Below are 15,256 nucleotides of genomic sequence, written 5' to 3'. Positions count from 1 at the left end.
ATACAACAAGTCCTGAACAAGTGATTACTGAATGAATGGAAACCGTCACATAGAAACTATGGGAAGAACTGGAAATATTTGGCCTGGAAAAGAAAAGGTACTATGCTCTTATGACATATTGGAACCGTGTCTTGGGATAAAGAGATGTGATTTACTCTATTTTGCTTCACTAGGGAGAATTTGGTTTGGTACAATGGATCTAAGTTATTGGGAAACGTAAGAAGAATGTTCTCACAGTTGGACAAAAGGCCAAAGACCTTTACATGGCCTAACATCCCGCATGGGATAGCCTCTGCCCTCTTCCTGCCCTGGTTAACTACCATTCACCCCAAGTCCTTCTTCTCCAGCCACACTGGTCTCCTTGCTCAAACACTCCAAACACTGTCGACCTTAGGGCCCTTGCACATGCTATTCCATCTGCCTACGTTCTGTCGTCCAGATATTTACACGGCTCACTCCCTCCCTTCCCTGAAGACTCTGTTCATACGTCACCTCTTCAGACAGGTCTCATCAGACCAATCAAATAATATCCCCACAGGATATGATCTCCACTAGGGTTGTGGTAGGCAAAACCTTGGTCCCCCAAAGATGTCCATGTCCTGATCCCTAGAACCATGAATATGTTACCATACATGGCAAAAGGAACTTTGCAGATGTGACGAAGTTAAGGATCTCGAGATAAGAAGATTGTCCTGGATCATCTAGGTAGGCCCAGTGTAACCATGGGGTCTTCTAAGGGGCACAGGAGGAGTCAGAGTGAGAAGGGTGAAACGGCCAAGACTAACTCTAAACCTTGAGTCCATGATCGTATGTGTGAGGGGAGAAGGCTAGACTAGATGACCACCCACCCTCCCCCAAGACAGAGGGCAGAGGCAGTGTGTTGCTATTCAGGAAGCTGAAGAAGGTCCAAACAACAAGTCACAGACAAGATGAAGAGGAAGTGCAGAAACACCACTGACCTGGTATGTCTGCTTCAGGACCACAGAGATGCCCAGGTGGCGGTCCCAGACCACAGACAGTGCTTTGCCTAGCAGCAGAATGATGTACCGGCCGGACTCCACCACCTCAAAGTGAGTATCATCCCTCACGGGCTTCTTCACATTCACCTGAAGGAGGACAAAGTGTGAGAACAGGGGGGTGAAGGACACGCATGAGTGTCCAGCTCCTCCCTCTACCCCACACCCATGCCTGTCTCCACAGCCCCCCAGAACCACAAGTCGTTTGTCCCAGCCGGTCAGATCTCGCCCCTTCAGGGCTAGCACCCTGCCTGGATGTTTCTATGTCCATCTCGCCTACCGCCGTCCAAGAATCCTATGACTAAGGAACAATAATAGATGTGGCAGCAAAATCGTAATTATGAGATTAAAAATGCAATGAAACCAACTAGCAGAAGGTCATTCATCACTTCACAAAAAGAATTTTTTTGACACTTGGTCATTAAATACATGTGGTCCCCTAGAAAGGTTTTTAACGTGGCAATGATTTTAAGCACCTCTAGGCAATTGATTTAAAAATGTATCCCTTTATGAAAATGAGCACGAGACTCCTTTCCTTCCCCCATGTCCCACTCCCCAGAGTCGCTGCCCAGAGGACAGAGAGGCTGAGGGGCTCACTTCACCTCACCAGAGCCCGTCTCAGCATGCTTGGCTGACGGCCTAATTTGTAACATTGAGCTGATGCTGAGACCCTGTCACTGCTTTGTAAAGGTCCTCTCCTTGGTGACATACAACATGTAGAGCTAATATATGTGCACACCTCCTATTTAACATCACTATTGTCACCTGTCCTAAGTAGAGCTGTCCTTTGAAATGGAGTTGACGCTGCTGACCCACAGTCGATAGGACACACTTGCTGAACAGTTTTCTTCCATAATGGAGGAGAATTCACCTCCTGTTCCCTGATATCAGTGGTGGGTATTTGCAAGAAGGCAGGGATACAGGCTGAGGCCATGGAACGAGATGAAGATATCAGGACAGGCTTGAGCCCAAACCCTGGGTCTCTCTGGCACTAGATGTAGTCAGACCAGTGGAACCAAAACTATGGTCTACGGACTATCTGCCACTTTAAATGCAGATTCCTGGACCCCACCTAGACCTACTGAGTCAGAATCTCAGGGGGGACCCTGATATCAACATCTTAAACAATATCTCCCAGGTGGTTCTGTGTACCCTTCCGAGAACCACTTCATAAGCTCTTGGTACACAGGGACTGAACCTCTTTACTTCTCTTTTCAGCTCTTTTAAAAAGATTAATCTGAAAAGAACTGAAAAACATACAAGAAAGTAAAAACCCCCCAAAATACCATCACTTCCCAATATACATAGATATTTATATATGTGTATATAATATATATTTTACATGTATGTATTTTCTATATATGCATACATATGTAAAAGGGAAAGTCCTCCTGCCCTTCAACCTCCACTCCGCCCTCCAGAGGTAAGCACTGACTCTTCCTGTGCTTATGCAGACAGCTACATGTCTTCTCCACACATATCTCTGAACTTTATTTTACTAAAATGGGATCACACCATATCCATCTGCAACTTGTTCTCCTCATAGACCATGTCAAGGTTGGATGATACAGCTCTACCTCATGCTCTTTAATGGCTGCACCAATTCCACCCACACAAGTTTTAAATGAATGCTTGATACGTGCTCATAATCGGCTGACAGAAGAACAAAGGGATGTGAGAGTGGAGGGGATGAGGCTGGTACTCACCTCTCCATTCAACAGTTCAATCTCTCCTTCTTCCACCAGGATGGTGACCCGCTTCTTGCATTTCACTGAGGGGTAGATGCACCCCTCGTTTGCCACCAGGATCCGGAAGGTTCCAGAGTTACTGCCACAGTAATCCTGGGGGAAGGGGTGCCAGGAGAGAAATATTATCCCTACTACCTCTCCGAAGATCAGAATATTGGCATCTCGTCATCTCAGGCCTTTGAAGAGCATGTTTTATAGGATGTTACCATGTCCATGCATGTGTGTGTGCGTGTGTGTGTGCGTGTGTGTGTGTGTGTGTGAGAGAGAGAGGGAGGGAGGAGGGGGGGACACTCTCAGGTAAACTCCCTCAGGTGTGTCATCCTCACCATTCCATATGATCCAGGTGTCTACAGTCAGTGGGCAAGGGTGGTAATGCACACAAGGTAGAGAGGGCGGGAGAGGGAGAGGGAAAGTAGCATGTGCAGTGCTTTGATGGAGATATCAGCCTAAAGGCCCCCACCTAGAGCTTGTTAGTTCTGAGTCTCACCCAGGTAACTAGGACAGTTTGACACATGGCACTTGTGGCTCTAAATTCCAGTTGAATGTCCAGACTGCTGGACTGCTGGCCCAGAAATGTAACCAAAGGTCCTTTGAAACAACAGCACCAGTCCTGAGCTACCATCTTGGGAATAGAGGATGAGGGAATGCTGGTCCTTAATGGTCAGTTCCATAGAAAATTAAGCAAAAGAGGACACGTTTCTGACAAATACCTCCTCGTGGTGGCTATTACTGTGGTGTGATAGGAAAAAAAAAAACACTCAACTTAGAAAACCTGTGTGGCCTTGGTTCTGCCACTATTGAATAACATTAAGTCAGTTACCTCTCTGATCCTCCACACACACACACACAAGACACATACACAGACACACACACTTATGTTCACACACACACACAGACACATACAAACATACATACACACAACACACATAATCTGCCCCTCTGTAAAATGGGATCCACCAACTTAACGGGATTGTTAGGTGAAATGGGTTGGTATTGGGTTAATGGGATTGTGAAGGTTAAAAGATGGAACAAAGGTGCAAGTGCTTTGTAAATTATTCTTGTCACCAGCTGAGATTTTTCTGAAAGAGAACAGATAAGTCTTGATAATACCTCTCAAAGGAGGAAGGGAGAAAGGGGAGGGAACAAAGTATCAGAAGGGACAACAGGAATGGGCTGTGGGGAACGAAAACAAGCAACCCACAGAGGGGCACCATTTGAAAGGAGACTCTCTGAAACTGGCCCACTTGGGAAAGCTTTGCCTGGGCAGGGGAAGAGCTGGAGAGCAGTCGATCTGACCGGCTGCTTCTCATTGCACTGAATTAGTCATGTTTTCTGGCTGCTCAAACTTTATATACTGGCTGAGTGGTTAAGCCCCAGAGCCAGTGTCGTCCAGTCTTTTGCTACCAAGGTTGGGAGACAGACAGATCATCAAAAGACAGGCTTCCATATATGATCTGTGGGAAAGCTCTAGAGAGGGATACACCCCACCTAGGTTTACAGATGTCGGTAAAACCATTTCCATGGTATGCATGCCCCGTCTCAACATGCTGCACGGCTCTCTGGGGCCAGACTGGGGCGTGGGAAGGGGAGGCTTAGGGGCTCACTCCCAGCATGCTCTGCACACGGCTGCCTGGTGTGGCTGCTCACTCCCAGCATTCTCTGCACAAGGCTGCCTAGTGCAGCTGCTCACTCCCAGCATGCTCTGCAGGCGTGCGTGCTCAGTCACCCTCAATCCTTGACTCACAGGGCCCTGCAGTTCACGGGGGCTAAGGGTCCTATGGGTTTGTGGTCCTCCCTTCAGATCACACCAAGCCCCCATCCCTCCTCTTCCCAAGAATGGAGACAGACCACGTTTGTTTAAAGCTTCACAGAGTCCAAGCCATCTCATTTCTCATGAGAAAAGCACTCATACCTCCTTGCTTACCCATTTTGGTATCAACCAGCGAGAGAAATTTACAGGAATCCATGCATGGGGAGAGAGAGGCAGAGGGGCTGGTGCCCTCATTCACTGGCTAGGATTTCCCGGGGTCTTTCTCATCCTGCTGGGCAGTATGACTTTTCTGTGCCCCCACCCCCATCTCCTCCCCATACTGAATTGCACTAGGGTTAGAAATGAAAATAGTGGAGAACGCAACAGGATCATAGGGCGGGAAGCAAACTCCAGGGGTCATTTCAACCATCTACCTGCACAGGGCCGCTGCATAAGGCCACGTGGGCTGTGCCCCACACAAAGGTAGTAGCAGAGAGGGTGAGTGGGGGCTGAAATCCAGCCTGGGCTCCACTCCTCACCATGCATCCTGACTGAGGCTGTGTCTGCTAGAAGGAATGGATGCCTTTATCTAAATCCATTTTGGTGCTAATTTAGGCTGATGGTAGCCTTGCCCCCACACAATCCCAGTGAACAAATGAGCTTCTGTCCTGTTCTAATAAGTCTCCAGGTGAGCTGAAGGATAATGGACAATTACTCTGAGTTTCAAGCCCCCTACCTCTTGAGACGTTTCTTTAAGGGGGTGGAAAATTACTCCAGTAGAAACCAGCCCCCAGAGTTTTTCTGCAGAGAGAACAACAGAATCTGACCTAGGAGCCCCCAAATTGCAGTCAGCACCTCCCAGGTCCTCCTAGAAACAGACAGAACCCTCGTCTCCTCTCCCTCACTCTCACCTGCACCAGAACGTACTGGCACTCCCCGGGGAACATGTATTTGAGCCCGTCGAAGGTGAGGTAGTGCGCCATGCCGATGGCAGAGCACGTGGCATCACACACGTGGGCCGTGCAGTTCCACTTGCGGTCCCGACAGACACTAGGAATAGTAATGGGAAGGATGATAGGTTGGGCACCTTGGGTGTGAGGGGCTCATCTAGGAAATGAGGAGACAACGAAGGAACATAGAATGCTCTGGGGTGCCAGCCAGCCCTCCTGAAAGCCTCCAGAGGTGGAAGATCTGTGGCCTGTGGAGCCTGGACCTCACAGAGTGAGGGGATTGGGGAACTCTGCAGTTGTGAATTGACACATCTTTAGAGCATGAGGCCCAGGAGGAGAGAGGGAAGCCACACTGCTCTTCAGTTACAAGATGGAAACTGAAGCAAAGAAGGGAATGGATTGTCCAAGGTGATCCAGGCAGCCAGGGGAAGAGCCCAGATCCTCTATGGACCACTTGCTATGGATTCGCTAAAACTTCCTTCCTGGAAGTTGCCTGAGTGGCCACAGGGTCTCTACAAAACAGAGACATGGATGTTGAAAACACTCTGAGGCTAATGAGAAAGACAAGACAGAACGGCAGGAAAGTTCTGAGTCGGGAAAATAGTGATCAACTGTGAACTTCTGCCAGGAGAGGTTTTGTGTATACATAGCTATATGTTTAAGTCTATAGTGATCTCCCGACCGCCACATGCCCCATCCCACCAGCCCGTAACCAAAGCTGATATCAGGAAGCCCACTCTGTGCGTCAGGGGTGGTAAGCTCAGACCTCAGGCCCAAGACACAGCTGAGCACCTTCCGGGTCCCAGCCCTTCCTGCCTCTGTCCACATGGGCCTTTCCCTAAACCTGTGCACAGCCCCGAAGTCAAAGGCAGGGTGAATGAGCAGAGCAAGGGCTATGGGAAGGACGGCCAAGGAGAAGGAAGAAGGAAAACCAGCCACCCTCACAAGGTCGCTTTTCAAATAACACCATTACAAGCACATTTGCAATATGCTCAGGGGGGAGTATAAGGCCAGAGAAGGACGCTCCAAATTCCACGCCCTTTGGCAGCTTGGTCACATGTGCAATGACAGATACAGACAAGGTCCTCAACTTCCCCAGGATCTCCCTGCACAGAAACACTTCTCCCTAGGAGCGGGTCTCTGTGGGGTGAGCACAGGTGATGACAGAGTCTCCCCACTTCACAGACAGACAAACAGAGGCACAGACAAAAGGAGAAGGTGCTGGAGGCAAGTGCCAGAGGTCCTGTGGCCGTGTCAGCCCTCGCGGCATCTTGATCTGCGTCCCCACTTCCGCTCACTCCACCCCCAATGGCTGGATCGCCAGGAAAGCCCCTCCCAGGCCTCACCAAGTGTTGCAGTCGATCTTCACCGTCTCTCCAGGGGCGTACTCTCTGCCCTGATGGAAGCAGGGACACCTTTCCAGGGCCACACATCTGTTTTCATGCCGGACCTAAGGAAAGCAATCCAAAAGTCTCAGGGGCCATAGCGAGTGATCTAGAGCCCTGCTGGGACACAGCCTCAGCCACAGGCCAGGCTGGGGAAGCCACGCCCAGAGTGGGGCTTGGTAGACATGGGCACCCATCTATACCAACCCTCCCTAGATCAGCTGAGACACTGTGACTGCCTTCTGCCCTCATACCCCACTGGGGGCAGGGTAACCTGGACCTTGGTGAGGACTCTTTGGTAACATGTGTCTGAAGCCCTCGAGATGTTCATATCCTTGGGTCCAGTAATTCCACGCAGATGATTTCTCCAAAGGATATAGAGTTATGGACAGAGGTTCACGTAGAATTATTTATCATTGCAAAAAAAAAAAATGGAAACAACCAAGTGTTCAACAATAGGAAAATGATTAAATTCATTAAGGAATCCTGATGGTGTCCCATGGAGCTATTAGAATCGCCCTTTGGAATAATCTTAAATGATGTGAGAAATACTTATGCTGTTGATTTTTAAAACAGGGGGAAAAAACTGTGTATACCTATGGTCCCAATTATGAAAAAAATATATATATCTATTTCAAAAAAAAGACTAGAAGGAAATATAGAAGTAGCCTCCAGATGATAGAATGGGATAAGGGAGTGGGGAATTTCATTTTCCTTTTAAATTTTTTTTTTTTAATTTTTTAAATTTGGAAATTTTTTTTCCAAATGTTCTTCAATGAGCATATATTTTGTTTATAATTGAAGAAAATGGACAATCTATTTAATGAAATTAAAATGCACTTAATACCCTGGAGGTGAGAGCTGTATATTGGTTATAGGCAGGGATGGACCAAAACGAGTGTCTTGGGCTTTTCCAAGCCTCACATGCCCTCTCCACACCCCGTCACCCAAGATTCTGACACACCATCCAGGGGGGTGTGCTCTGCTTCCCTGTCGTCCACCCACAAAGAAGTTACTATGTGAGCATGTTATATTCCTCAGGTCTGTAGGAGCTGGGGGAGAGGGGACGGAAGACCTATTGGCCCCCGTGGGCTCAGGAAGAGCTGGCCAAACCCACTCTGACCCCAACATGTAGATCTGCTCTGTCCCAACCCCAGGAGGCAGCACGGGACATCTGCTCTGCTGTGGCCTAATGTTGGGTGGTCTAAAAGAGCCCTGAGTCACCCCCAGGTGAAGGGACCATGGCACTTTGGTTCCAGAGTTACCTGAGCGGTGAGAAGCTTCTGGTCTGGATGGCTCAGGATCCGTGTGATCCAGTCACTCCCCAGACAAGCCTAGACAAGGCTTGGATCTCAACAAAGCCCTGGGAATAGGGCAGTCTTGGGCTGAACAAAGGACTTTCATGCCAAGGACCACAGGTTAAAATCGTGTGTGTGTGCATGTGTTTGTGTGTGTGTCTGTGTGTGTGTGTTGGAAGGAGATCAGAAAAATAGTCTCCACTACTTAGCCACCATCTTCACCCAACCTCAGGATATTCCTGAGTCCTTAAAGCCTCAGTGATGGGGCAGAATGGGAGCACAGAGCAAGGAAGATGCGGGTCAGCCACATTCTTGGCAGCTCTTACCTCCTAGGACCACAGTTCTAGGAAGACAATGAGCTTAGGCTCCCAATAGGGAAGATGGCAGCGTGGTAGGAACAGGGAGGGGGTGAAGAATGTCTCTACCAGAGCTTCAAAGGCTGTCACAATCACGGTTCATTCCCACATCCCGTCAAGCTTTGTAAGCTCTAAGTCCCAGGCCTGCCACCTGGTGGCTACTCTAAGAATGACTGGCGTGTCTGCTGGGGAAGCTTGACCTGCCCTCCAACACTCACTCCTACGGTTAGTGGAGACAGTCAGCCTCATTACGGGAAACATTACGTGAGACGAAAGTGGTGCAGGATGCATGGGGATGGATCCAGGGAGCAGAGCCCTGCTCACCTCCCCTCACCTCAGCAGAACACGAGCTGCCCTGTTGCCTTCAGCAAGCTGGGTCAAGGGCTCCCAGGCCTCTTAGTTTGCATGCTGGATGTTTTTACCTTTCTCCAGGATATTCAACCCACTGAGAAAAACTCCCGCACACCCATGGCCCAGGCAGCCCCTCCCCTCGCCCAGGGTGAGTCCCAGGAAGCCCAGCCTCCCCCAGGGGACGTGCAAGTCATATCCCAGCTTGGCAATGAGACAATGCTGCCACCTCCTTCTCACTCTCACTGACACACCATATGGCTCCTCTCTGCCCAGACTTAGTTTAGCAAAAGGAGATTACTAACCGATGGATTACACTATTAAAATAGCACCTTGACGTTGAATGAGGACTGCTGTAAAGACAACAGGGGCTTGGGATTAGATCCGTAAGTCAGAGCTGGAGGGAAGACAAAGCAGAACCTTAAAAGGAGAGGAGAGGTTTCCAGGCCACACCTCAGCAGCAGGCTCCTGACTCGGGAGAGAAGATCAAATAACACCAGTCCAGCCAAAAACACCCAAAGAGGCCTAAAGCGTTAAAGAAACACACAGAGACAAAAAGATAAAGGCACAGTGCAGGAGAGGAACAGGATCTCGATGAGACCTGGTCAGACACGTGGGGTAGGCCAGTACAGCAGTGCCTAAGTGGATATTGTGACAAGTCACTTACACCTCGCGTGTAAAATGGAGAGAACCATCTCTGCTAGTGTTTGTCCCTTTGTGACACCAGAAGGACAATAAGGTAAAGTTGACAAATGTCCTTCAGAGACTTCAGAAGAAAACAGGCAGAAATAGTTGTCACTATTCTTCATCAACTCATGACAGCTGGAGTAAGAATGGCTCACGCTGAGAACACACACGGTACTAGGTCTTGGTCAGCCCCAAGAAAAATTACGAAGTAGAAAAAATTTGGTTTTGTTACTCTTTTCTGAAAGGGCTTCATCTTCCCCCCACCAAAAGACATGAACACCATACCGACCCGTTCTCCAAAATCATTTTTGCCTTCCCATGTCCTTTGTTCATTCTCCCACCCCATCAAGACTCCCAGCTCCACACAGCTGATTTCAACTAGATGTTTGCTAGGAGGAAAGAATCTGATAAAATAACTCACGCTAAGGTGTGAATGACTTCCTACGAGGATTTATAAGGGTGCAAGCTTTTTTAAAGTTTGTGCTTGTTAAGCAAAATGAATTTATGCTTACTATATTTCAGTAAGCCTTATTCAGTGACAAATTGTCGGAGGTGTAGGAGATATTTTGGAGATAGGAGGGCTTTCTTGGACCTTTTAAAATTACATCTTGTAGGCTTTACAATGCCATGTGAGGTCCACTCTGGATGGGCCCCTCAGGCCAAGCTCTAGATTTCAGGAATCAGTGCCAAAGTCTTTTCAGTCTTCATACTGGGCCGGCGAGAAAACTGAGCATCAAAAGACCAGGGAAATGAACACACTTCCCAGCTGCCAAGAGGTTTCCTATTACCAGCAGAACTGGGTACTAGCTTGGGAAATGTAACCACTAGATTTCAGAGGGTGAGTTAACGTCTTCCAGACAGTAGTACTACATTTTCCCCAGAGCACCTGGTGGCCCAGCCTCCCAAAAGGAGACAAACGGGGCTGAAGGAGCCCTGGTCTGGGAGACAGGAGACCAGGATGTCCAGTATATATGTAACTGTGTAGCCTTCAATGGTTCTCATTCTTTTCCTTCCTCAGTCTCCTGTGTGATAGAAAGGGTTGAAATCGTGCGTCTTTAGGGTTCCTTCTCACTGTGCCACTCAGTGATGCTCCTGGAGAGAATTGGGACTGTGGCTGGAATGAGGTGTGAGCGGGGCAGTGGGCTGTGCTTTGCTGTCACCTTGTGGTGGAAGCAAGTAATATTCTAACTTAAAGGCAAGAGGTTCACTCAAGAATTTTTGAACTTTAGAAAAAGACTTGGGAAGTTTTCTAGTGCAACTCCCTCATTCTATTGACCCAGTGGGTCTCAAATGTGGACCCTGAGGTCCAAAAAATTGCTCCCAGGGTGTACTAATTTCTTATTGCATCTCTGTTCCTAATATGATTTGTGGTTTTCCTCTATGAACTTCTTATAACAGTGGTCTTTCACCCACCACTTACTAAGCAACTTCCATATGCCTGCCACTGTTATCTCCAGTCCTCCAGACAACCCTTCTAACCCAATTTTACATGTGAGGAAAATAAGACACAAAGATTTTAAGTGACTTGCCACTCAGTGAAGCAAATGTTGGGAGCCAGGATTCAAACCAAGAAGTATGGGACTCCAATTCAGTGCCTTCTCCATGCAGCTTCTCCACCCACGACTTATGCTGGCGTTGAGCACTTATCAAAAGCACCCCCACCCCCTTGTTCCAGGCAAGGAGACCTTCGCACCAGTGGCAGGAGCAGGTAGAGTCTGCAACTTGTGGAGTGGACCAGAAAACCTCTGCTCTCAGCACATGCCAGGCCTGGAACAAACTGCAGAGAGAGGGACTCCCTCACTGTCCCCAACATTTTCAAACAAGTGCTGCTGGCCTCACAAAGGACAGCGAGAGCTGCCTTGAGAAAGGAAAGGAAGTCTTCAACCAAGAGCAGGGCTGCCCCACATGCTGGTCCGGCTGATATAAGTATGGAAAAAGAGAGTAGGTGTTTAGAAAATCGTATAGCAATTTGACTGAGCAATATATCACGTCTGCTGTATTTAATTAAAATTGGGGGGGGCTCATATCTTGTGTGTCATTGCTTTTTGTTTCATTTTTCTGATCATTCATTTCTATTGTATTTACAAAAGCTTTGGTCCACAACAGACTGGAATTTAAGAAAACGGGCCCTTCCCGGGTCTCTCCTGTGGACAGGAGGAGGAGGGGATCGGCACAGCCTCTGAGAATGAGCCTTGGTTATTTACGAAAACGACAATTAAAGCTATTCCTACGATCCTATAGCACTTTCTGTTTCAAAGTGCTTTCACATACAACTCGTTCAGCCAACGTGTGATGCAGGCAGAACAGGAATTACGTGTCCATGTTACAGATGAGGCGACTGAGGCCCAGAGAGAGAGTGAATGATTGCACAAGAGTGCGGAGCTGGAAAGGAGAGCAGCCTGGACTGAGCGCTTGGCCCTTGGCCCCTGCTCCTACTCGGGGGCTCTTTCTGCTCTCAGCAGATCTGCCCCCCAGGAAAGAACGACTTCCTCCCCCCTTCAAGTCCTCAGAATGCAGAATCCCTGACCTCTTCCCCCAACCCTCGGTACCACGCCACAACTTCACCACTTCCACGGGCAGGCTGAACAGAGAAACCCCCTGAGTAGGCTGTCTGCACCGGCAGAGGGGCCCAAACAGGGTGTTTCCAGCTCCTTTCTCTTTGTGTTGTAGCCAAGAACATGTGTCCCGTGCAGCAGCCAGCACACTGCACACTTCATAAATCACCTCGACTTTTCTGCTCTGCCGAATCCGGCCTCAGCACTTTGCACGTTAGTCGGCATCGTAATGAAGCAGTTGTGAAAATAACCCAATCTCTCACACCACGAGCTTTCAAGTTCATAATCCCCAGCCGCCGAGGTGAGAGACACCTCGCTATATGACAGATACCAAAGACCGTCCTCAGAAGGATGCCCAAGGCTTCAGGAATGCCAGTGAGCTCCTAACGGTGTGTCCACATCCTGTGCTTGAGGTCTCACTCTCCACTGGGGATTTGGGGCAATAACACATTTATCGTGGTTATTAATATTTAAGACTATCTGTACTGTTTCCTTCATGGAAAAGAAGTTCATTTAAAAGAATCCCTGCTGCTGACATAATCTCCCAGGTGATGTCCCTTTTCTTGCCAGAGCCTTCTCTGATGCGGAAAGAACTTCTCTTCCAGGTATGGTAAAGGGACAGTCAACATAAGAGGCCCTCAGGGTAAAAAGAGCAATAATAAAGGGGGAAGCTTCCCCTCTCCTCTCCTATTTCTTGCCACTACCCAGTTCTGAGCTTCCTCCTCCTTATATACCTCCTTGAATACCCACCTTCTGCACCAGACAAGACCTTTCAGTTTCGGGGTGCTCCCTAGCCAGTCTCTAGCTCCCTCATTAGAAAAGACAGTTCCAGAATCCTCAGAGGCTGAGACAGAGGGAAACACCCAGGGGAGAATAAATAACAGCTCGTCTTTGTCTTAGAGAGGAAAGAGTCGGAGGGAAAGGAGACAGACTGTCTGCCCTGCACACACCCCAATCCGCAGCCTTCCTGAGGCCACTGGGATGCGCCCAAGTTCCTCTGCAGAATACTGGCAGCTCCCATGGCCCAGGACACTGCCCCGAAAGCTGAGGCCTGCGCATCATTAATGCCCTTTACAGCCGTATGAGAACCATCCCGCCTCCTCCCATTTTGGCCTCTAAAAGCCTTGCCCCAGCCCCTCACTACTCACTTTGGGTATGGGAGATCAGAGTCAGGGAAAGCAAGAAGACAGGATGCATTTGAAAGAGACAAATCCAGAAGTTGCATCCTTCAGGGTGACAAGAACAATATATGCATAATATATTTAATACAAAACAACCTAAGATTAGACTTAAGAGGGAGGTAAGGAGGCTTGAGCATGCTCAGACCATTGCCACCACCAGGAGGTACTTAGGCCAGGTGGCTGCAAGCCAGCGTGGCCTTGGACCACACGTGGCCTCTAACGAAGGGCTGGCGTGGCCTTGGACCACACATGGCCTCTGAGGAACTGCTGGCGTGGCCTTGGACCACACATGGCCTCTGAGGAACTGCTGGCCACAGTTGCATGTTTGTAGCCCCAGCCCCAGAAGTAGAATGTTACAAGCTGGCCAAGACCTCATCATTCACTTTACAGATGAGGAAAACAAGGCTCAGTGTGCAGAAGGGACTTGTTGGACCTATGGCTTGCTGATGGCACGGCAAGGACATTAATGTCTTCTCTTGAAACAGAAAGTTATATGCATATATGTAAATCATATGCAAATCTGTGTGGGTGTCCACTGACCTTCATCTGATGGAATGCAGCCCTTGGGAAAGTTCTAGTGGAAATGCCTGTTTTCACTTGTGAGTATTTTCTGGAAATACTTGCTTTGCTTCCTATGGCCCCTCTGCACTAAGTTCTTGTATTTTTGTCAGATCTCATCAGGATCAACCGCAGGCACTGCTTTCCTACTGTCTCCCTCCCTGACGCTGGTGGCTGACCCAGCCACAGAAGACTCTCCCCCACCTCTGCCCCCAGTGCCACTGCCGCCCCATTACCATCCTTGTTTAGCTCTTGTTTCTTCCTCTCTCTGGCTCCATAGCCCACCTCACTCCTCCCTGCCTGCAGGAAAACGGAAGGCTGCCGGCCCTTTGTGGCTGTGGATGGCTCACCATGCCCGGGGGACAGAGGCAGCCGGAGACGCAGCCTGTGCTCATGCACTCCAGGTCGTAGTTCTGGCAGGTTTTGGCACACTCGAGCCCTTCAGCCCTCGGGTTGTCAGCAGGACACACCAACTTGACCATGGGGGGCCGACAGGATAGGCTCCTTTTGCCTTGGAGACAGGAAAATCGAAGAGGCGATTGGTGAAGGAGTGAATGGATCTACCTTCTGCCCTGTCCTTTGGTCCCCTAGGTGTTGTCACTCAATTCCAGAAACTCAGAGCTGCCCACTCCCTGGGATAAGGTGCTACCCGACCTCTGGCTGGGTCTAGCCCTGAGCCAGGTTCCCTGGGTGGGACTGCGATGGCAGCCTCGGCTGCTCATCTGAACTTCTGACCTTTGCCTATGCTGAAGGTACCCCTCCTGATCTCAGCACCCCTCTGACGGCCCACACTCCTCATCCCCCTGGATCCTGCTATAGCAGTTTGCATTGAATCAAGAGGCATTGCAAAAATGTCCAAACCCAGGCTTCAAAGGTGCTAAAAAGGAACCTTCACAGTCCCAACAGGACCATTCCTAAAATAGTTACAACTGATTTAGTCACAAAAACTTTAAAGTTGCCTTTGCTCACTTGTCATCCTCTGCCCAGTCACTGGCCATCCCAGCCACCCTGTTGAAATTTGCAACACTCCATCCCCTGCCACTCCTGCCTGCCCTCCTGCTTGGTCATTCTCCATCTGATCACCACCTGATATCACCATCTGATTACCATATATTTTACTTATTTGTTGATTGCCCACCCCACCCCACCCCACCCACTAGAATACATGCTCCATGAAGGCGGCGGTTTTTGTCTACTCTGTTTCTTGATATACCATATTTCCTGACAATTAGCAGGTATCAGTGGCTGATTGAATAACTGATGACAGCAGATAATTGATACAGCACCTTTCTTTTGAAAACCCTGATGCACTTAGTGCATTTATATCTTTTATATATCATTTATATCTTTATGTATAGAACTTACTATCTCTTGTGGACTAGGAAGCTGGAATTTTCAGCCTTATTTTTACAGGGGAACTTTTG

At 48.9% G+C, this 15,256-nt stretch overlaps 1 protein-coding gene across 1 annotated transcript in view; it reads right to left on the bottom strand.

Annotated features, from left to right (window-relative positions):
• VWF (von Willebrand factor) overlaps positions 1-15,256 on the bottom strand; it is a 153,050-nt gene that overhangs the window by 64,725 nt on the left and 73,069 nt on the right. The window contains exons 18-22 of the mRNA XM_014793926.2: positions 14,183-14,343; positions 6,811-6,914; positions 5,426-5,564; positions 2,723-2,857; positions 960-1,106 (exon numbers count right to left, since the gene is read on the bottom strand). Of these exons, the coding sequence (XP_014649412.2) occupies positions 960-1,106; positions 2,723-2,857; positions 5,426-5,564; positions 6,811-6,914; positions 14,183-14,343 (686 nt within the window). The remainder of the gene's footprint in view (positions 1-959; positions 1,107-2,722; positions 2,858-5,425; positions 5,565-6,810; positions 6,915-14,182; positions 14,344-15,256) is intronic.

Source organism: Ceratotherium simum, chromosome 17 (genome assembly GCF_057802395.1).
Source record: "Ceratotherium simum simum isolate JZ-2026a chromosome 17, ASM5780239v1, whole genome shotgun sequence".
NCBI lineage: Eukaryota > Metazoa > Chordata > Mammalia > Perissodactyla > Rhinocerotidae > Ceratotherium > Ceratotherium simum.
This window is presented reverse-complemented; position numbering and strand designations above follow the sequence as displayed.